This window comes from Fusarium tjaetaba (genome assembly GCF_013396195.1).
Source record: "Fusarium tjaetaba strain NRRL 66243 chromosome Unknown NRRL66243_c0000177, whole genome shotgun sequence".
Taxonomy (NCBI): Eukaryota; Fungi; Ascomycota; class Sordariomycetes; order Hypocreales; family Nectriaceae; genus Fusarium; species Fusarium tjaetaba.
Window position 1 is genome coordinate 54,828 of NW_023501373.1, and position 22,425 is coordinate 77,252.

General features: G+C 47.3%; 7 protein-coding genes across 7 annotated transcripts; 3 read left to right on the forward strand and 4 right to left on the reverse strand.

Moving 5' to 3' along the window:
* Window positions 1-578: 578 nt before the first annotated feature.
* Window positions 579-3,373, forward strand: FTJAE_8258 (tripeptidyl-peptidase I precursor; the record flags this gene model as incomplete). The annotated part of the gene is made up of 6 exons (XM_037355055.1): window positions 579-791; window positions 842-1,244; window positions 1,291-2,025; window positions 2,075-2,391; window positions 2,440-2,549; window positions 2,776-3,373. The coding sequence occupies 6 exons, from the start codon at window positions 579-581 to the stop codon at window positions 3,371-3,373; spliced, it is 2,376 nt and encodes a 791-aa protein (XP_037204651.1).
* Window positions 3,374-3,477: 104 nt separating this feature from the next.
* On the reverse strand, window positions 3,478-5,270 carry FTJAE_8259 (GABA transport; the record flags this gene model as incomplete). Its single annotated transcript, XM_037355056.1, has 5 exons — window positions 3,478-3,936; window positions 3,986-4,315; window positions 4,366-4,385; window positions 4,435-5,080; window positions 5,130-5,270. The coding sequence occupies 5 exons, from the start codon at window positions 5,268-5,270 to the stop codon at window positions 3,478-3,480; spliced, it is 1,596 nt and encodes a 531-aa protein (XP_037204652.1).
* A 498-nt stretch (window positions 5,271-5,768) lies between these two features.
* FTJAE_8260 (uncharacterized protein) lies at window positions 5,769-7,004 on the reverse strand (the record flags this gene model as incomplete). Its single annotated transcript, XM_037355058.1, has 4 exons — window positions 5,769-6,213; window positions 6,265-6,626; window positions 6,671-6,769; window positions 6,816-7,004. The coding sequence occupies 4 exons, from the start codon at window positions 7,002-7,004 to the stop codon at window positions 5,769-5,771; spliced, it is 1,095 nt and encodes a 364-aa protein (XP_037204653.1).
* A 2,562-nt stretch (window positions 7,005-9,566) lies between these two features.
* FTJAE_8261 (cmgc kinase) lies at window positions 9,567-10,849 on the reverse strand (the record flags this gene model as incomplete). Its single annotated transcript, XM_037355059.1, has 2 exons — window positions 9,567-10,261; window positions 10,315-10,849. 2 exons carry the CDS (start codon window positions 10,847-10,849, stop codon window positions 9,567-9,569), a joined length of 1,230 nt encoding a protein of 409 aa, XP_037204654.1.
* Window positions 10,850-11,364: 515 nt separating this feature from the next.
* Window positions 11,365-12,041, forward strand: FTJAE_8262 (oxidoreductase; the record flags this gene model as incomplete). Its single annotated transcript, XM_037355060.1, has 3 exons — window positions 11,365-11,484; window positions 11,565-11,703; window positions 11,803-12,041. The coding sequence occupies 3 exons, from the start codon at window positions 11,365-11,367 to the stop codon at window positions 12,039-12,041; spliced, it is 498 nt and encodes a 165-aa protein (XP_037204655.1).
* A 3,212-nt stretch (window positions 12,042-15,253) lies between these two features.
* On the forward strand, window positions 15,254-17,575 carry FTJAE_8263 (DUF221 domain protein; the record flags this gene model as incomplete). Its single annotated transcript, XM_037355061.1, has 3 exons — window positions 15,254-15,371; window positions 15,437-16,683; window positions 16,937-17,575. 3 exons carry the CDS (start codon window positions 15,254-15,256, stop codon window positions 17,573-17,575), a joined length of 2,004 nt encoding a protein of 667 aa, XP_037204656.1.
* Window positions 17,576-17,615: 40 nt separating this feature from the next.
* Window positions 17,616-22,272, reverse strand: FTJAE_8264 (vegetatible incompatibility het-e-1; the record flags this gene model as incomplete). Its single annotated transcript, XM_037355062.1, has 4 exons — window positions 17,616-18,736; window positions 18,917-19,220; window positions 19,353-19,688; window positions 19,738-22,272. 4 exons carry the CDS (start codon window positions 22,270-22,272, stop codon window positions 17,616-17,618), a joined length of 4,296 nt encoding a protein of 1,431 aa, XP_037204657.1.
* Between the last annotated feature and the right edge of the window lie 153 nt (window positions 22,273-22,425).

A 22,425-nucleotide genomic window follows, 5' to 3' on the forward strand; every position in this document is an offset into this window, starting at 1 on the left:
TATCCGTTTCAAGTTCGATCTGTACCCATGGAATAACTGTCGTCGTCCGTGACCTAACCTTATCTAATAGTAGAGTCATCAATTCATTCCATTGTCTAAATCGAGATTATTAAGAGAAGTTTATTCTGTGATCTAGATAGCTCAAGTTGTCAAGACTGAATTAGACTTCTAGCCTTCGTCTTCTTAACTCAATAGTTTAATCACACAACAAAACTGCAATTGGTTGACATTGTTCAGGTCTGAATGGACTCACGCATTGACCTCGCCTTAAGTGAAAATCGTGCAGAAATACGAAGGATTAGCAGAGAAAAGTGAACTGATCTTTCCATTTGCGGCCACTATAGGTTAACTAGTCTGTTATCATCAACGCTATGCTTTTTACGATCACGAGAACCATCTAAAATTAGTTCCGGCTCAAATACGAGGTTTTGAAACCAGGAACTGGGCCCGACCGTTCTAGCCGATTTCACCGAAATACAAAATGTTTCCCCCTTCACTTCCGTGATTCTCAACCTGCCAAGACCCGTCTTCGATTCAAAGATCTGTTTGCTCTCGTCTTGGCGAGAGATCATAAAGCAATGTATTGTTACGCCACAGTTGTCGCGCTTTTGAGCGCGCAGATCGTCGGTGCTCTTCCTCAATCACAATGGACAGCTGTGTCAGGAGATGAAGTGGTTCGCGCTGCTGTCGCGTTTCACCAGCCTAAGCTTGCGGAAGCAGAAGCGTTGTTGATGGATATTTCGGATCCTACGTCAGAGAAGTTTGGACACTATCTTGAGCTCAGGGAAGTGGTACGTTCTCCAATCTCCTCAGAGTCGCTCTGATTCTCATGATATTCTAGCAAGACTTCTTTAAACCCAGCGACAGTTCACAGAAAAAAGTCCTGCAATGGCTCGAAGATGCAGGCATTGATTTATCCTCTGTGCATCTTAAGAAGGCGGCTGCGATTCTTGAGTTCTCTGCTCCTGTGAAGCAACTTGGGAAGATGCTCGGAGCTGGCGTTCATGTTATGCACAACGATGCGACTGGTGAACTTCGCCTCGAACCTACCGACCACGCAGTTCCGTCTGCAATTCAGGACGATGTTGAGTTCATTGATTTGGCTCCATCCCAGAAAGCTGGCAAGACCAAGCGCAGCCGTGCAGTCAAGCCTGTTCTAGATACCCTGCCACCGCCTTACAAACTCCCAGTTGCAGATGATCTGCGCAACTGTAGCGAAAGCTGGACTCCAGCTTGTATCCGAAGTAAGTCAACTGCGCATGTTCGCCGCTCACTACTAACTGATGTCAGAGCTGTATGGCGTTCCTCTTGGAACCAAGGCCGCAAAGAATAACTCCATGGGTCTTTTTGGATACGGCGACCCTTATCAACCAGCTGATCTCAACCAATTTTGGGCAAAGCACGCACCATTCATCCCCAAGGGAACCAAACCCAAAGTCAACAGCATCAACGGCGCCGTAGCAGAAGGTGAACCAGTCGAGGGCGAAGAGTTACTCGACATCGAAATGTCGTACCCCATTGTGTACCCCCAGACCGTTACAATGTTCCAGACTCCCTATAACAACAAAGGAGGTCTTGCGAATGACTTCCTCGACGCTGTTGACGCAAGCTACTGCAAGTATGACGGCGGCGATGATCCTGATCTTGATCCTACATTCCCTGTCTTTGGTGGCTTCCAGGGCCCTGCTATGTGCGGCAAGTATCAGGTTACGAACGTCGTTTCAATCTCTTTCGCGATTGATGAGCAAACTTTAACTCGACGTTACATCCAGCGTCAATGCCATGAGTGGATGAAGTTGGCTCTTAGCGGTGTCAGTGTTCTTGTCGCTGCTGGAGATCGTGGTGTTCAAGGTGCGACACAGTGTACTGTGAATCCTTACGATAAGAAGAAGGAAGCTTTCAACGCTCTCTTCCCAGGATCTTGTCCCTACGTCACAGCTGTTGGAGCGACACAGGTCAACTTTACTGGCAGCAGAACCAATGAAGTTGCTGTCTTTGATCCCAAGCACAACTTTTACTCTGGAGGTATGTTGATTCATAGAACAGTGGTGATTTATTTGCTGACGTATTCTAGGCGGTTTCAGTAACATGAACGCACAGCCAGCTTACCAGCGCAAAGCTGTCGCTAGCTATCTCGCAGCCAACAACCCCCACTACCCCAAGGGAACATACAACATTTCTGGACGCGCCTTTCCAGATGTCGCACTCTTGGGAGCGAATGTGACTTTCCTCCAAGATGGAAAGACTACGATCAGTGGAGGAACCAGCGCTGCAACTCCGATGTTCGCGGCGATGATCAACAGGATCAATGATGAGCGATTGCTAGCGGGGAAGAAACCAATCGGTTTCTTGAACCAGATTCTGTATCAGCACCCTGAAGTCTTCACTGATGTAAGTGCATGATTCACTCAATATCCAGCAATTTACTAACGTTGATAGATTACCCAAGGCTCTAATCCTGGTTGCGGCACGGCGGGGTTCAAAGCGGCCAAGGGTTGGGATCCGGTCTCGGGAATGGGCTCACCCAAGTTTCCCAAGCTTCGGGACTTGTTAGTCAGCCTTCCTTAAAACAAAGACCTTTGTATAAATTGCAGTAGATATAGACATTATGATTTGACTTCCTAGTAATTTCTGAACAATTGATCGCAGTGTCAGTCTGCTGCCTAAAGGCCAAGCAGGAGGATGCATGTCACGTGCAGCTGCCTAATGTTAAACCGTGATCAAGCGTGAACTTTTCATTCTTCTCAACATCGCCAACTTCAACTCTATGAACAGAATGGACGCCGCTCTCCTTCCAATTAATGAGCAAGTCGCCCGCTTTCGTCAAGCAATAGAATGCAACAAAACACTCATGACCGTTTTATCGCGCGCCGCTGAAATGAAGCTCCCCAATTGGTATCTCGCCGCCGGTGCACTCACGCAAACGGTCTGGAATGTCGGTACCAACCGCGACCCAGAACTTGGCATTGACGACTACGACTTGATCTACTTCGACGACTCAGATCTCTCATGGGAGGCTGAGGATGCTGTTATTCAGGCTGGCAAGAAGATATTTGCGGATATTCCTACTGAAGTTGAGATCCGCAATCAGGCACGCGTGCATCTCTGGTATGAGAAGAAGTTTGGCAAGCCGTGCCCTCAGCATCGATCTAGCGAGGCATCTATGACTACTTGGGGGACCAACACTGCGCTTATTGGTGTGCGATTGAGAGAGGATGGAGAATGGGATATCTTTGCGCCATGGGGATTCTCGGACATGTTTACAATGACGGTGCGCCCGAATCAGTTGATCATGACAGAGGAGACATATCACAAGAAAGTACAGCGATGGATTAAGCTATGGCCCGAGTTGACCATCATGCCTTGGAAATAATGTGTGTTATAAATCTCAGTGTAGACAAACTTTTGCTATAGAGCTATTAGACAGTGATAGATTCGGAGCAGCCCTTATTAGACTCCATGCGCACTAGTTCCTATTTAAATCTCCTTCTTAGGTCCCACGTAAATCCTGTTAGCACGGAGGAAATAGTAAATGGTAGCCAAAATACCAATTCCGCCAGTCATCAGAGAAGCATAGTTCATGCTCTTAGCATCGACGGGAGTTGAAGGAGGCCACAAGCTAAAGAACCAGACAATGGTGATAAAAATGCAAGCAAAGGTGTTGTTGATGATGCCAAACATTCCCTTGAGGTGCCAAGGGCCCCATTCGAGAATTTGTCCGTCGCCGTGAATGTTTCGGATCTGGTAGTTTTTGTCACAGCGACGGTAGAGAAGAAGGATGGCGGGCATGAAGTATGATGCGTAGAGGCCGGAGATGGCTACTGAGACGATGGCGTTGTAGACGACTGAGGAGCCGAGGTTGATGAGACCGATGATGCAAGAGATGACACAGGTGGTTGTGATGGACCAAACGGGCATGTTGGTGCGGCTCTCGACCTGGGTGACTTGTTAGTTGGTTCTTATAGATGAGGCAATTAAAACATACCCTTGAGAGGAAAGGTGAGAAAGGAAGTGCATTGTCACGAGCAAAGGCCCATAGCATACGTGATGTCGAAGCAATGACACCAACGGTAGCGGAAAGGGTCATGACGATAATGAGTGACACCATTCCGGCGGTTCCGGCTTTTGATCCAGTGGCTTGGTAAAAGATCTCCATGAAAGGATAACCAGTTGGTGTCTCGATGGCTGCGTCGATGTCGGTAGCGGAGTAAAGCATGGCGATGACCATACCAAAGCCGAGAAGGCCGTTGATGGTGATACTACCCATGATAGAACGGGGGACGATCAGAGAGGGGTTTCTAACTTCTTCACACATCTGCGACATGGTTAGTAACATCGACATCAATTGAGAATGGTAGTCCTTACGTGAAAGGAGCAGTCGACGCCTGATGCGCGTTAGTTGAATGGATAATTGACTTTGAGGCTAAGACTTACCAGTAAATGAAAAGACGCAGCCCAACAGTCCAACGAACCATGAAAGACCTTGAGTAGGCCAATTGCCCGAGTTGCGCCATTCAGTAAACACTTCAGTGCCATTATCATTGTCGCGAAAGACAAGAAGCGTGATGAGAATAGCAAAGAAGCCGATAAGATGCAGAATCAAGATCATACCCTCCAAAATCGGAAGCAAAGCGCTAACAACAGTGTTTATAATGATAGCGACCAGGACACAAGCCCAGATCATCAAACTACCATGCCACGTCTTCGCATCATAAGATGGCGTCGTAAAGATAACAAGACCCTGGATCATAGTAGCAGTGAGGAAACCCGCAGCAGCAGACGTTCCCTGCCACCCAGCCAAGTTCATCCACCCGGTGATGTAGCTAAGATATTTCGCGTATCGTGGCGGCGCAAGCATAGCGACCCAGTGGTACTGGCCGGCAGCCATCGGGGCGATCGACACGAGTTCGCAGAGACACGCGAAGGAGCTGAGGACGCCTATCCAGACAAAGATGTAGCCATAGATGAGACCCGCGCTGCCTCCGTTGCTGAGACCGGGCGCGAAGTTCATGAGGGTTCCCTCCCAGGTGACGAGGACGGCGCAGCTGAAGCCTAGAATTGTCCAGCCTCCAAAGTTTCTCTACATTTGTGTCAATTGCGTTTCAAGAGGGTGAATTGGTGATGCATACCTTGAGGACTGATTTCTTTCCAAGCTTTGCCAATTGCGCATTGTCCATGTGATCCTGATCACTAGACATAGAGGCATCTTCGACCGTTGATCGGGGATGTTTCGCAGCGGGCATATCGTTGAGTTCGAACTGAGTAGCCATAGTGATCGTCGTCAAAATGGGTACAGAATTGATGCAAAAAAGAAAGTCTGCAGTCTGCGCTGCAAATAAATGAATGACCCTCAAGATGGGGGAGGGGGAAGTTGGGGGAAAGGTTAAAAAAGAAACCCCGTCTGCAGTAAAAAAGTTAAATACAACCCCATCCCATGCCTGTCAGATATGACAAACAGTTCGGCGAACCATCCCTGGCGGTCGTGGTAACGGTACAGGTGGAACGCGAAGTAGAACCACCTGTTGGCGCTACAGCCGAGTAGGGGAGGTATTCCCAACTTTGCATGAGACGTGCATATCGCGTAGGATGAAACTACGAACGGGAGAGGCAGAGTGGACTGAGGTCTTTTGACCCTTGTTATCTTCAGGGACATGCATTGCGCCACACCATTTAAACCATCCCACTTTATTTACAAGGGTTCGGCCCGCCCATTATCATTGCTAAAGAAATATACCGGTACCTACCGCAATTAAGATCCGAGTGGTCACTCAGTGAGCAACCCCAGCAGCAGGATCAACAAGGGCCTCCTGGCTATTCTGCCGCGCCATATCCCACGACCCTCCTCCCTTGCCGTGATCAGTGACAATGTGCGCAAACTTTTTCACATCCCCCTGCCTGCTCGTCAGCTCGAAAGCCTGCGACGCCGACGTCAGCGTGTGGTTGGACCTAGACTTGTTCCCCGTCCCTCTCGTCGTCCCGCCGCTTTTGCTATTGTTGCTTTTGCTGAGTGCGCCGAATATATCGCCTGCGCCCATTTGGCCTGATTCGAGACTCTTGAGGAAGCGCCACCAGAAGGGGATGCAGGTGGTGGTTATACCGATGCATTGGGTTACTTGTACGATGATGGTGGGCTTCCACATTGTGAAGATGGGCGTGGATGATTCGAGGGCTTGTTTGAAGAAGTAGATGTGAGACACGGCGGGAGGGATTATCCTGAGCGTCTGTTAGTCTGTGTGTAAGGTATGTGTGGCGCAGATGACTTACAGAATGCGTGAGCCGAAAACACCAACCACCATGACTTTTGTGCCGATTGGCATCTGCAGGTGCACGAGAATCTCGATGGTGACACCTGTGATGAGAAGATCGGTAATAATGTTGAGAGCGTCAACGTATGCCCAGAATGCCACTAGATCGACGCAAGAACCGTTGATGTAGTCCCAGGATGTCGGTAAGGAGCATGCGAATGCTCGTACAAATATCGCTGAAATGGCCCAGCCAACTATGATGATTTGGATCGGCAGTATTCGCTTGTGAGACAGCGGTGACATATTTCCAACGGTCGTCGTGGCTGATATCTTCGAAAATGCTAATGCCAGATAAAACAGAATGTCGGATACGAGTTGGTCCTGTTACCGTCAGATCATTCGCTTCCATTTGCTGTCGAACTCACCTTGAGAATCAACGCTGTTTGTCCAGACGACACATCAAGCTTCCCCATCCCATTCGCGCCCTGAGAATAAACAACCCCTGATTGAGCAATAACAAAGATCTAAAAAATTAGCAACCATCATCAGCGATCAAAGCTTAATTCTTACCATCGACACAAAGATCAGAATATCATCCGACTTGAACAAACTCGACCATCGCAATCTCCTCATCGTAGCAATCCGCGTAAGAACACGGATAAACACCGAAAACATGGTGACAATCATGAGAATCATCGACAGCGCCCGAATAACAGGCGCCTTGTTAAACGGCGTCTCATGCTCACGAGGCAAAAGCATCTCGATGATTTGTGAGGAATTGATGAATGACAGATCAAACACATGAAAGCAGAGAATGGGGTGGATTAAGGTGATAAAGCTTCTCGCTGATATCTAATTAACGCAATGATGCAACTGGGACCACCATGCACTCCCCCCGACCCTGCGTACAAGACATGTGTTTCGGGAGACAACTTATCTCAACAGGGCATATCGCACTCGATAAGAAACCTCTTTTGTTCATGCCACGTTAATAAACTTACAGGTCAAATTCCACAACACGCAACAGTGTTGGTTGGGCAGCTTGTAGGATCTCATCCTTTGATAAAACCCCTGCATTGAAACTCTCTCAGTGCACTACCCGGAGATTTACTTTCGCTGAGGCTTTCTTTTCATTTCAGGGCTCATCCTTGGCGCCATCTTATGATTTTTCGGACTCTGGGTGGGATTGCAGAGCCAAGATGGGTAAATCCTTCGCTGGGTGGGGAGGTCGGGATCAACAGCCGTCGTCGATCTGGGGTCCGGAAACCAATCAAGGGCTTTTGAAAAGTCTCGACTTCAACTGCCGATCCTTTACCCCTTTCGTGACCGCGTAACAGGGAGGTCAGCCGCGTTTCGGCATCCTCCATTCATCGTACCATGTAAGCTACAGGGGGCATTACAACACCTTTTCTCTCCTCTCGTCACTTGCTGAATTCTGCCTGAGTATCTGTACAACTACAATGCATTATCTATGCTTTATTAGGAGTGTCGGTTGTGTTTCACGTGTTTAACCGAGACGAGTTTTCCCCAGAGAAATATATTGGGCTCGAATTAATATGTTACCTCCTGTAATCAGAGTTTACACTGCTTAAACCTTATTGCTAACAGCCCTGTAGATTTCGCACCCTTGTATCTTTTCCGCGGCCGACGCGGCTGCCTAGCAAGGAATAGCAGACCTGTCAGTGCAAAGTTTGAATGACATATACAGAGTACGGTCCAAGCTTACGATTTCCATTGCTAATCTATGGAGTCGTCTAGTTCACTTCTAGAAGCTGAGTATAAAAGGCCCGTCCAGCAAAATTAAGCCTTCAGCGCTGTGGATTCGGCACATGTTAAACCTGACTAAGAGAAAACAAACCCCTCGGTGAAGGGCATTGATCAAGTTAGCACGAAATTCTCGACTCCTTCGCTTCAGAACCAATCGATCTCGTACACCCTAAGCGACATCTCATGGGATGATCCAGAATACGGATTGCGATAAATGGAACGTCCCGGTAACCGCGGAGGACGCTGACCACTTAGATCGAATACCACCCGGTAGAAGGAATTCAGGGGTTGCATTGTACAAGGATGGGTGAGCCGTGTTGATGGGAGGGGGGAGACAAGAAGGTTTTCACTTATGCATGGAACTAACAGGGCATTCAAGCCATCGGATTCACGGACATTAACGGCACCGACTTGTGGTCTGTTTTAACAAGAGTTTAGGTTTTTTGCTTTTTGATCACGCAATGCTAAAGTTAAAAGCTGTCTCATATCATTGATTTCTTGTTAGTAATGATCGGCAGTTGGACACTCTTCCGGGATTGGATACATCAAGGTTCCAGAACTTGAGTCCCTTGCGTTGAACCGAAGAGGAGAGTTTGTAGGCGAATACTAGGCGAGGGATAATGTAACCTGGAGTGGTATTTTATAGATGCAGCTATTAGATCTCAGGTGCTCTGCGATAAAATGTCACCATTTAACGCAATCGTCAAACCATCGCCTGGAACGTCAACGGTGTCTTCTCATTTATGCGTCGGTGATAATAACATCAGACCTATATCGATAGGGCATAGACGATATGGTTCCATTCGTTTACTGGACATCTTCGTACGTTTCTTTCTGCGAGCATAAAGTTTCCTCGTCTCCACATGTTGCAACGTCGCGAGGTTGCTGAGATTTCTCAGTGATATCGATCATGGAGAACATGCCAGATTAGGAGTACAAATCGCCATCCTCGTATCGAGCTCGCTTGTGAAGTCAATACAATGATTAGCCTTATAGCCTAATTACTTCTGTAGAGTATGGTTAAAAATATTAAGATGCTCCTACAAATGCTTAGCATAGGGTAGATTGCAAAAGGTCTGAGACAGAAAATGTTAGAACCAGTTAGCGGGGTACGCTTAAATTGCTGTGCCACTACGCGCACTGTTATGTCACTTTTAGCATGCTTAAAACTCAGTCGCACCCAGGTTTCCCCGCGATAGACATCTGTTCAGGCACGGTCCTGGCGATGTATGTCGCCTGCAGGTAAGCACGGTCATTTCTCTGAATCTGAATGCATGCCAATTTTGGGTCCCAAACCTTTGGTTTCCTTGGCCAAAGCCAAGCCTCGAGCCGTTTGCAAAATTCTCCGTCCTCCGACCCAATTTTTGCGTGTCGCTATTTATAGATAAGCTTGTGCGGGTTTACCCGGCGCCGTTCTCGGCAGTTCACGAAACCCGTCGTGACGATGGCTGAGGGACCAGAGCAGCGCGGTGTTGATCTGGCTTGGATCAAGTTGGCCGGTGATGACTTTGCATTATCAGTTCAAAGTATGTGTTGTATAACTGCTTCCCTCTTCTAAAGCCCATACTTGTCCATGAGCGCCTTGAATGATGCATCCTCCAAAAGTTCTCCGGCACTGAACCGTTCCTCAGGCAGATAAGAAAAGCCCCGTCGTAATATAGAGAGCACGAGCTGTTGATCAGCGGGCTCAACTGTATCCCAAGATTGCGTTACTCGCGACTCCAAAGACATCCCAAGCTCCGGAATTCTCTTTTGATCGTACCAGCTCTCGTCTGGTTCCCCACCGCCTTCAAATGAACCTTTCCACGACAGAGGTAGTGGGCCTAGCACTCTGATGAGAAGTCCAACTACAAAGCGTAATCCGCCACCGAAAAACCCAGTACTGAAGAGAGGCCACTTTAGGTAGAGCTCAGCAAAGATACACATGTAGCTCCACATATCAGAAGCAAAAGTCGGGTTTACACCGTGCATAAGCTCAGGCGCGGAGTATCCGATAGTTCCCTGAAGCTTAAAGTCTACCTCAGTGCCAGATCGAATAGTCAGACCAAAGTCGGCGAGAGTTATGGTGTCCTGAACAACAAAGCTGTCCTTTGGAGTCATTGGAGCCACCAGTTGTCCCTTCTTCCACATCTCTTGGTTCGTCGGAAATTCCATTTTCTGAGGGCGACCAAGAATTTGATACTTGGCGGATATATCAGCACCAGGCTCAAATGACGAAAGACCAAACATCACATTGGCACTGTTGAGGTCTGCAAAAAAGGTCAGTTTGTGTGGATGTTAGCGTTGAAAAAATAGGACTAACCTCGATGTACCATTCCACCATCATGCAGTGCTTTGAGTGCTTGGAGCAGCTGTTTGGCAGCTGACCTGCGTACAATTGTAGATGTCTCCCGGGCGTAATCTCTCAGATTGGGGCCCTTGAGTGGGAAAACGAGGACTCGATGAGGATTTCTGGCGGCGCCAGGTAATAAGAAATCGTCCTGGTAAATCAACAGACGTGAAGTGTCTGTTACGCAACGGAGGATCTCATTCTGCATGAGGAACTCTCGCTCACCCCCAAAGTTCGCTGTCATGATTTTGAGGGCGACATCTTTTCCTTTGTCTATGTCATGGGCCATCCAGACAGTCGAGAATCCGCCATGACCTAGCTTGTGCTCAATTTGATACCTGTCTGCGATGATCTCGCCGATACAGATGGGAAGGTAAAGTCCTTCTTCATATCGGTCGACGGGTTCGCATGCATCTTCGACGTCACATTCGCCGTCTGAGTCTACAAAGTCGCCCCAGATGGAAGGTGAGGCGGGGAGATCAGTCGCATCGGAACCTTGCATAGTCATGGCCGCGACTTTTGTGTGGTGATTTAGCAAAGGCGGGCTGATGCCTAGGACTGAAGATTGTGCAGAGGTACTGACGGTGATTGGAAGCGGAATCCGGAAAAACAATTCTCGCTCACTTTCGTGTAGCCTGAGGCCATACTGATTGCCTTGCATGTAAACGCCAACTGGACTATTATGATTACCATCAGTTGTACTAGCCCCTCGCGCTACTTGTGATATAAGTGTTTGAGGCCTAAGTGTCGTTTATCGATTTGCATAAGGCGTGACAAGGTCAATGAAAGGCGCTCACCACGTTATGCATGGTTTACATATAATAAAAAAGATGCAGATATGCATAAATATTATCTCATATTCAATGTAAAGTTCTGGTACTTTGAAAATACTACCTATTTTGTAAAGGCTTGGGATAAATTCCTCGCTAAGGGCTGGCCATAACCTTTCCATTCGTGGAAACAGTTACGATAAACATTCTACAGGATACAGATTTACTGCAAGGCTCTATTGACGTTACAGACATGTTGGAAGCCTACGTCACTCTCATCTCAATGGCTGCCATGAAAGCACTCCCGGAGAAGAATGTCAAAACCTACCTCCCTGATGCCTTGCACTTCCAGCGAGCAATCCAGAATGCTCGGGTCAGAGACATTGAAGTTGAGATGCCTCTTGTCCAAAAGAAATCGCCCCCGAAGGCACCATAGACTACGCCCCTGTTCAGCAAGCTTGTTGGGACGCTATTGTTCTTACCTACAAGAACAGCGAAGAATGTCCAATACGCATGCCCCTTGAGATGCGCATCATGGGCGGTAGCGGTGTGATAATGGCACCCCAACGCGGAAATGCCCTTGGAACGTGTAGTATCGAGGTATTAACCCTTCACAGCGCGGCAGACATTTAGGAAACATTTCCGCCGTCGGTCTTGGACAAATGGATTGCACTCAATGTTTCCACGACAGGGGAAAGTTTGAAGACTCATCCGCATTGGGCTAAGGAGTGGCATGGGTATACGGTTGATGGCAAGCCGTGGATTGGGAGGCTTGAGGCAGTGGATTACAAGGGCGAAAGACAACAGTTTCTCCAGACGCTTGCTGACATTGGAAAAAAGGCTGGTTGGCCGTTGCAAGATTTGCAAGAGCGATTCTCAAATGATCTTTTCGATGTCCTCTTCTTTGATAAGAAGCCACAGAAGAACTGAGACAATAGCATTAGATAAATAAATAGCGCAAGCAGGAATGCCGAGTGATTACATTAGTTAATCTTGTAAGAGATTCTGTTCTTATTTACAATGGAGTTATATAGTCGGGTTTCCAATAAGAGCATTGCCTGTATGGTGCTCGGACAGGCATGATTTTCATTGGCCATGCTAACTCAAACAGCAGTACACTTATAATGATCTGACAGATCCCCGTCTTACCATACATCTGATAAGTAATATACTAAATAAAATTAGGAATATATAGACTAATGATGTTATTTTTATATTCTTTCTTTATCTCTGCCTGGCAGTTTAGCTGTAATTCTCGGTGTTGAATCTCGTATAAGATGCTCGTAATACAGAAAGTACTTGCCGAATGGCTGAAGGATTGGGGCTGGGGTTCACTCCAAGATCGGCCATTATTACAGCAATCGGACATCACTGACTCGGACTAGTGACTGCCGAGATGGTGTTAGTGAAGGTACTAGAATAGACCTTATCTTATCTTGATAGCTAAAAGGGCTTGCACGACTCGCGTCCACAAGCCCATTACTTATTTATTCTTCGCGCCACGTCCCTCAAGTGAGGTTTACAAGATAGAGAGGCGCCAGTGAGCTAGCAGGCAGAAACACCAATCAGATCTAACGCCGCTTAGGGTAAAGATCTAATCTACTGTTTTCGAACCTACTACAGAGCGGCCAACACACCTTCACGATCGCTACAACCAACAAATTAACGCGCTTAACAACTGCTGATCAAATTGAATCAAGGAACCAGATCCACAAATGCGGGTGCAACACCATTTTTCAGTCACAATTCCCCTCCCTGCCAGCCTGCCGCCTCAATTCCTCATTGGCTGGCTTCAGAGATATACTACAACCCTCAAACACAACTTTTCAGTAGTCACCTTTATGGAAATCTCTACTCTACCAGCATCAATCGCTGACGATCCGTTCATTGGACCTTACGACGAGACGGTCAGGACATACTATGTTGACGAGGTGTACGCGCTGATCCCTGGACTCAGGGCGCGGATGCAGTGGCCTATTGTTTACAAGTCTATACCTGATGGAGTTCGTCTGCGTGTGACGGCCGTAAATGGCAATGTAATTCGGTCGTCATGGATTGTTCGTCACTGTCAAAAGTATTCGTCTCCGACGGATTCGGGAATTGGCTCTGCGTCTAGTTCAACAGCCCTGGAGGACATGTGGGAACTATATGACGAGGGATATCTAGAAGGCAACAGATTGTTGATGCCATTCTCTAGCAGATATATTAATATGGTTCATAACATACAGTCTAAAGCCATTGTTGAAGCTGCAACAATAGACTTTCTTTCTGGGATCAACTAGAAATCCCTATATATTTCTGACTGCCCTTTAGTCCGTCCTATATCGCTCACATTGACTTTACACATTGCTTGTAGGCTCTTTCTAAGCTAAGCCATCTATTTACAATAAGCACCTTGCTTTAGTATAGGCTGCTTTCACGACGCTTCAGCCTCGCTCTACTCATTAAGTGCTAAGGGATTCGTTGGCTGCTACAATTCCACTTACAACAAGTTGTCTATCAACATTATGCTGTATCTGAAGGCGCGTATATTGTCAATAATGTCCTGTGTGCTTCCCAGCAAATTGCATTCAACCATCGCAAGTAGACTGCCATGGTTTCCAAGCCGACCCCAGGCCTTGAGCAGGACGGGATGCATCAGTCTAACTTGTACAATTTATCAATCTGCTCTTTAGGGCACTTGCATGTTGGCTTGAATGCACCATTCAAACATTGATAGTCAACAATGAGGGACGGTTGGCACTGCAACTGCCTGCGCTTCAGGAACTCAGGTATAAGCTTGTCAACCTGGACATCCGGCAGCAAACGCAATAATACACCCAAAAGATAGAGGCGATGACCCTAACGTCACCGAAATAAGACTAGCTAGTATGGCTTTGTGCGAATGTCTATTCATAGACCGGTAGACTGGACCCCCCATCGAAATGCCGTTACTCTGAAGGATACCAATCTACTTAGCTACTGCTCGGGCGGTCTCCACGTTGTCGCCTGTCATAATTCGTATAGACATAGCCGTGGAACATTACAGCCACCTTTCCTTCAATCGCTCCATTAATCGGAAGTTACAAAACGACGCATTAGAATCGAGCGTCGACCACAATCTTTCGCCCGATTGGCGGAAGTTTACCTTAGATAGCGTTAAATGGGCAGACGCAGATAATATTCAAGCTTACTGATGATCTTGCCTTCGGGGAGCGAATGCCGTATTACAGCTTCCAGGCATCTGCGACACTGTTTAATTGCACATGATGTTATATGTAATGATATCCCATATCCCTGTTTCGATTGCATCGTTGAGGCACTTTCAAGCTGTTACTGGCTTGTCGATCGGCGGCTGTGCTGACAGCCGATGCACCTTTCAGCTATGCGGGGGTCAAATCTCCTTGCGGTGATCTGACCACTCAAGAACACCAGGATCAAGGTTACACTGGCTTGGCAGATGTAAGCAGGGTTGAGAATACGAGGACAGAAAATGCCAGGAAGCTTTTCTCTTTTTATCACAATTTTTTCCGCCACATTCTGTATAGAACTAGCTAAGTTGTCATTGTTTATGACACTTCTGTTACAGTTCACAGAATGTTAGAGGTATGTTGACTCGAACGATCAAAGCTTCGAATTGAGTATTGATAATATTATAGCTTCGCTCGGAGGGCAACGATACTCGGGTCGGAGAAGACAGAGACGGAGTGAGAGACGGAGCTTCAGGAGGCACGTATAGAGCTTCCTTACCCGCATTGCTAAGGGGCCCGGTTGGCCCTCTCCTGATAGCTGCTGGTCCTACAATTATCTACACGATATTGTGCTTACTTCTATTCTTCATTCTTCGTCGACGCATACCGAGAATATACTCCCCCAAGAGCACAAACCCACTATCTAGGTGACCAAGTCAATGGAAACGCCGAGGTCGCTATGCTTACTATTATAGGTCATCTATATTCGGGCTACCAAGTGGCTGGATCTCCTCTTTTCGAGCCCCAGATTCCTACATAATTTCGAAATGCTCTTTAGATGGGTTTCTGTTTCTGAGATATCTCAGAGTTCTGAGTCTTATCTGCTTCGTTGGCATCGTCCTCACTTGGCCGGTCATACTTCCGATACACGCGACGGGTTCACACTTGCCACTTCTCAATTCGTTAACCATAATGAACCTGAAGAACCCCGATCAGCTTTATGCCCATGTAGTCATATCCTGGGTATTCACAGGCAAGTTCCTTATCATACCGAGCCGGACAGGTCTGACCAAATCCCAGCCTTTGTCCTGTACATCCTGTGGCGGGAAAACCTTTATTATATCAACTTACGACATTTCTACCTCTCACAATCAGGCTACTACGAGCGAAGAACATCCAGAACCATCCTTATTACCTCGATACCTGAGCACTGTCTGAATGAAAAGGTTTTCCAAAAGCTGTTTGGCCATTCGTTCGTTCAATGCTGGATACCACGAGCCGCAAGGAGGTTGAGGAAACTGGTCAAGAAGAGGGAGAAAAGGGCACAACAATTACAAGACGAAGAAGTTGCCCGAATCAATGATGGGATTCGCGGAAGACTATATCGATGGTCCAGTCCCCTCAATTTCAACTGGATAAGACAAAGACGATCTAACGAGCCTGACGTGGAGAAGGTTAGGCTTTTCCAGAGGACATCCAGAAAAACACGACACGTGGATATTCAGCCTGGCAAAGTACAAATATCGAACCACGAAAGTTCAAACCTAGCATTTGAGCCGTCCAATCCTGAATCTGGTAAAATCAGGTCGACTCGATCGGATCTGCACGTCCTCAACCAACAGATTGATAAGTTACGCCAGGAATACGAAGCTGGCCAGGGAAAGCACATGAATGCGGCATTCATCGAGTTCGACTCCTTTGCCAATGCTCAGGCTGCATTCCAATCAATTCCCCAGCATCAGCCACTGCAAATGTGTCGACAAATCATGGGCATCAAGCCTGGTGAAATTATCTGGAGCAGTCTAAGAGTCAAATGGTGGGAGCGCCTTTTACGAGAATTTGTGGTGGCAATCTTGATCGGTGGATGTATTATCGTCTGGATCATGCCCATTGCCCTTGTAGAGTTCGCAACATCTGCACCAATGGTAGGTAGAGTGCCCGGTGTTTCGGAGCTTCCTCCATTAGCGGTCAATGCCATATCTGGCTTGGGACGAGCACTCCTCATGTGGATCTTGCTTGAGTTCGTCCCATTTCTCATGAGACTATGTGCCAAGCTTGCAGGAGTTCCTACTCTGACCGATATGGAACACTTTGTTCACAAACGATACATCATCTTCCAAGCACTACAAATATTCCTTGGTCCAATGATCCGGACTAGGCCCATTATGCCCACCAGGTCGTTCCTCGACTACAGCTTCTTGCATGCAGATGTGCCCAAGGCTTCTAACTTGTACATGTCATATATCTTGGTTCGGTGCCTCTCGGCTGGTGCTACAGAGCTCATTCAGCTATGGCAGCTGTTCCTCAACGTGGGTCGAAAGAAACGTCCTGGAACACCTCGGACGACCTACAAGAGGTTTTGTGAACTCGATGTAGTTCATTGGGGCAGTGTTTATCCTGTAGTGACAACTGTTGGGGTTATCGGCAAGTATCTCAAACCACAAAGATCTCAGACATCACTAACCTTCCGCAGCCATTAGTTATGCTTGCATTGCACCACTCATCCTCGTCTTCGCCCTAACGGGCCTCGGATTTGTGTACTTCGTTTACAAATATACCTTGGTCCATATATATGATACTGAAACTCTCGATACGACCGGACGGTTTTACCCTCGAGCAATAATGCATATACTACTTGGGCTATATTTAGACCAGGCCTATTTCATTCTGCTGTTTCTCAGATCTGGCGCGTGGGGCCGGTTTTCTCTGCTCGTGTTGCTGGCCATTTTCACTGTTTTTATTCACCTGTCCCTACGGAAAGCTATGAATCCTCGCATTGATAGCTTCAGCACGCTCGATCATGACGGCGCATCTAAGGGGTCTTACCTGGGCGAGGATAGTGCGGCTAGAGGCCTTGACCAATGTGGATCATCTTCAAACGTTGTGGCTTCAACAGAGAGTCTGAGGGATCTTTCACCATCAACATTCAACAAGAGCTTTTGGAGCACTCAAAGAAAGGTCAAACACCGCATGTGTGGAAGCTGGTTCCGCACATCGGCTTTTGAGGATTTTCAGAATGATATTTCACCAAACCATACTGAGGATGAGTTCATGGCCTTGTACGGGCCAAGTTGCTATCAGCCTCCAGAGACATGGCTTCCGAAACCGAAACTCTGGCTTCCTGAGGATGGCGCTATTGGCAACTGCCTAGAATCTCAAGATGTTGGAGAGCCTCTGTCAATATCGCACGATGGAGCACAGTTAGATGAAAAAGGTCGAGCGACTTTTGATCTGGAGCTTGCTCGATTTCATGATGATCTTTTGTTCTATCGTAATCTCCATTTTACTTTATAGTTATACATTATACAACACAATAATATATAAAGCCAACTACCTAGTCGAACTGCCAACTATCTCTGTCCTCAGAAAACCTCATTATTATTACGCGGCCTGACTCATAACCGGCAGCCACAGTTGATTTAAAAACAGCCGATGACGCAGGACGATAATTAGGAGGGAGCCATAGCACCTTTTCGCCATTTTTCACAATCCATTCTCCATCAATCTTAATACAGTGAGCGGACCCATCAAAATCTGGTAAGGCAGTTATGCCAAGTGACTCTGCATCAACCCTAGGCGTTGGGTTTGGTACTTTCAAGTTCAGAACACCGATGTCCGTGTAGAGTAGGGAGTTTATCCGTAAATCGAAAGATAGACGATATAGTGCTGTACCGACGTATATGATGTGTAGACATAGGCATTTTTCCAAATCCCAGACCCTGGCTTGGTAATCGTACGAGCCTGATGCTAGATATTGGGAATCCGCTGAGAAGGCTACTGATGATATTGTTTCGGTATGTCCATGTAGCATTTTGAATTTGTGGTCCCCGATCGTCCAAATTCTAATCGTCGCGTCGTCTGAGCCGGTTGCGAGATTGTCGGCTGAGAGGGCTACCGAGGATACTCCATGGTTTTGCTCAAATGAATCCAAGCATTCACCCGTTGCTACATCCCAGATCTTGGCTGTGCTTCCACTGTTTTTGTTTGAGCCTGATACAAGATATCGATCATCCGCTGAGAAGGCCACTGAGTGTACCCTCCCATCGTCTTCAAATGTATAGAGGCATGTACCGACAACAGTATCCCAGACCTTAATTGTGCAATCATCTGAACATGACGCTAAGCGTTTGTTATCCGCAGAAAAGGTCACAAAGTTTATTACCCCGCAATGGCCTTCAAGTTTCTGTAGGCATGCTCCTGTTTCGGCCTCCCAGATCTTGACAGTCTCATCAGCTGATGCTGATACGACTCGCAAGCCATCTGGCGAAATGGCGATAGATTGCACGCTCTCATAATGCTCTCCATCTGATGGCGTAGATGAGTCGATTAATACAGCCCAGATCTTGACTAAACCATCCTCTGAGCTCGATAGAAGATGCTGCCCATTAGCCGTGAAGGCCACAGACCTTACTGGACCATCGAAGCCCTTCAGAGTCTGCATGACTGTGCCGCTTTCTGCACCGAATAGGTTTACCACTGAATTGCTCCCACCTAAAGCGAGATGTTCACCATCCGCTGAGAAAGCTATTGTTATCCCACAAGGTGACCATATTTCTAGAATCGGAAGACCACAGTCTTTTACCGCGTCCCAGAGTTTGATCCCATCATTCGACGAGACTGACGCAAGACGCTTACCATCTGGCGAGAAGGTTGCTGATATTACTCCACCATTGTGAGCCTGTAGTGTCTGTAGACATGAGAATGATTTCATATCCCAGATCTTAACTGTCTTATCAAACGATCCTGATACAAGGCGCTGGTTATTTGGCGAGAAGGCTACTGAGGTAACCCAGCCAGAGTGGCCCTTAAGAATCTTTAGACATTTTCCAGTTTTTGAACTCCAGATCTTAATTGTCTGATCATCAGATCCCGAAGCCAGATACCGACCGTCTGGAGAAGAAGCCACGGAGTTCACAAATCCGTCGTGACCCTCTAACGTCTGTAGACATAATTCAGTTTTCGTGTCCCATATCCTAATAGTGTATAAACTCGATGCGAGAATTCTTCCATCTGGCAGGAAGGTGACAGAATTGACACGGCCCTCATGGCCTTCAAGAGTATGTCGACATACGCCTGTTGTTATATCCCATATTTTAACTGTCTTGTCGATTCCGGCCGATGCAATAAGCTGGCTATCTGGTGAGACAGCCACTGATGTTACCCAGTGGATATGACCCTCAAGGCTTTGTAGGCAATTATCCCAGTTCTCGTCCATCTTTGGCTTCAGAACTATCCAGTCTGGCTCTTCATGCTTGAATCGCTCTCGAATGAGGCTACGCTCTGGACTAAAGACTAGTGCTGAGGCATAAGCTTGCAATGGGGCGATCTCGATCGATCGCTTATGGGCGAGGATAAAACGGCGAGCATCCTGAAGCAGCTTTGTGACTGAGTCTGGCACACTGAATCTCTGGGTGTAATTGTTAGATTGCTTCCAAGATATGGTCTGAATAACTCACAGCAGCCAGAGCCTCGAGCTTGTACATTGCCTTGACTCCTTCTACTATGCTACCCAACAGACCGAGAGATTCCAGCCAGTATAAATACATTGTCTCGACGAACAAATGAATATCACCGTCGATTCTCAGAGAATCTTCGAGTATGGTGGGTTCCGAGTCGTGGAGATGGTCTACCCAATAAACGCAAGAGTATCGAATGACATCCAATGGCTCAAGGTCATCCGGTGAGATGTCATCGATGTCGAACCCTGGATCATCGAGCTGACAGATATCACGTCTCAGAGTCTCCGATAGTGCCTGCAACGACCTCTCGAAGACAAGTCCATGTTGGTAGGCAAGGCCTGAAGGGGAAATCTGGTCTAACGCCTTGTTGACCAAGAAGTCTTTCGCCGACTGATGCAGGAAATAGATCGCATCTCCCTTCAATGTCAGGAAAGAACCACAACAACCGATGACCTCTCGTAGGTCACCATCTCCACCATCGTACTGTGACCCTAGAAGAGTTTCTAACTCAGTCAAGGTCACTGGTCGATAGACGACAGACACAAGAGCTAGTATCTCTCTACATATCTCTTCATCATCTAAAGAAGAGATGTATTCCATCATTCTTCTGTACAGTGAGTCAAGACCCTTTGGGAATGCCTCCAGCCTCTTGCGGGTGTGACATTTGCGGAGTACCTTGCCATCTGAAAGTTCTTGACAAACCAAAGCGGCCCAAAGGAACGTGCCATCAGCATTGTCAACTAAGTAGTTCATCACGTCCCTTTTGAGCTTTGCGTCGTACTTCTTTTCTGTAGCCAACTTCTCAACTTTCCATTCTATGAATGCTTCAACGGCCTTAGAAATTGAGTCTTGATTCAGCTCAAGATGTAGCCTGACTTTCTGCGTAGAACGATCTAGCACCTGTTCGATTTCCAACCAGTTGCGACTAGTCAAGATCCACTTGACATTCTTAGACTTGATTATCAAGTCAAGAAGCTTCTCTTGGTCCGTTGTACACTCATCAAGAGCATCAACAATCAGGAGCACGCCATCTAGTACTGGATCCTCAAGCATTGTCGTGAAGATCTTGGATAGAGCTTGCCATGCATTGCCATCCTCAAAAAGCTGCTTGCCCCCATGATCATACTTCTCCTCGATGTGAGAAATGAGCGAAGGGCGTTGAATAAGAAGAAGGTAGACCAGACCACGGAGAACAGCTGTCGCGTTACTTAGCCGTGCTTCGGTGGCTTGGCAAAAGAAGTAAGATAAGAATCCGCGGTGTTCTTTCTGAAGCTCATTGATGAGTCCACATAGTAACATTGTTTTACCCTTGCCAGGGTCACCTTTGATCCAGAGGAGCTGACTCTGTGAAGCGTCATACCATTCTTGGAATTTCTCGTTTTGAAGAATCCAGCGGTACGCACCCTCAAGCAGCCCACCTTTTCTTTCTTCGATACGGCTCTTGTCATCACGAGGGTCAGTTTCGCGCAGATCGCGCAAAAGCTTGCTGTACTTTTCGTTCCGAAGCCAATCGTCCTGTTCTTGGACACTCTCCGGTGTGCTTGCAAAGATTTCTTCTGTAGGAGGCAGCTTTTCCAGGAATTCTCTTGCAAATGCGGCAGCGGTGGCGGCAGCATATTCTTGCCATTCCTTGCTCTTATGAGAGTCGGAATAATCACAGATTCCCCGTACTGATAGACAGGGACATATATCGTTAAGTCCAGCCGCTTCCATCTCAAAACAAATGATATTGAGTTCTTGGGCGACCCTGTCGCGGACAGTCGAGTTTTTCATAACTTGGTTGCCTGAGGCGATGGTACCATAATAGATATATGGATTATCTGTGCTCCGCTCACTTCTCCGTACCAGTGCGGAAGGGCTGCAATCATCGCAGCTTGATGCTTGAGATATGTGTTCATATACTGAGGCGAAAAGACGATCTGCTGTAGTTGGACGGGCGTAGGCTGGATACGCTCTGAACTTTTCTTTCAATATGAGGAGAATTCGGCTGCTATGCGGTTGATGCTCAGATTGTAAGCACGACAAGGCTTTGCCAATGAGTTGAGCCAAAGTCCTCGGGACTGCAGTATGTTGGATTTGCCCACTTCCCATGATCTTCCCGAGATCGTGCTGCACCACGCGAGTACCAACAACTATATCGCCTAAACGAATGTCTAAGTCCTCACTGGGGACCCCGCCGCCAATCCCAACCATGAGGCTAAGATAAATGGATGTGAAGGTGCGGGTAAGATTGGTCAACACGTTTACCGCATTATCCGTTCCATACTCATTGGTTGGCAAACACGCGATAGCAATATTATGGCTGCCTATGTTGCCAAGTATATACGAATTGGTGTCATTCTTCTGCCTGGGTAAGGGTTCATGGACATCGTCCAACACAGCTCGAGCTGCGGTCATTTCCTTTGGCAGTGCACAGATCCAGGCGATTGTATATCGTTCATAGGAAACGGAAGATCTTCTCTGCGACTTGTGTTTTCCATGGCCTACATCACTCCTCAGGGTCAAGCGTCGTTTCTGAGGCTGATGAGCCATGATTTCGGGGTGGGCTGAGCACTGAGAACGTGTAGGCCTATTGCGCCTGTGCGCTCTGTAATGGTATGAGCAGGCAGCGGTCTTGTGCACACCTTGCTAGAGATTTTAGGCTGTATGGGTTTGTAGAGTTCAGAGGAAGATGATCAGAACGAA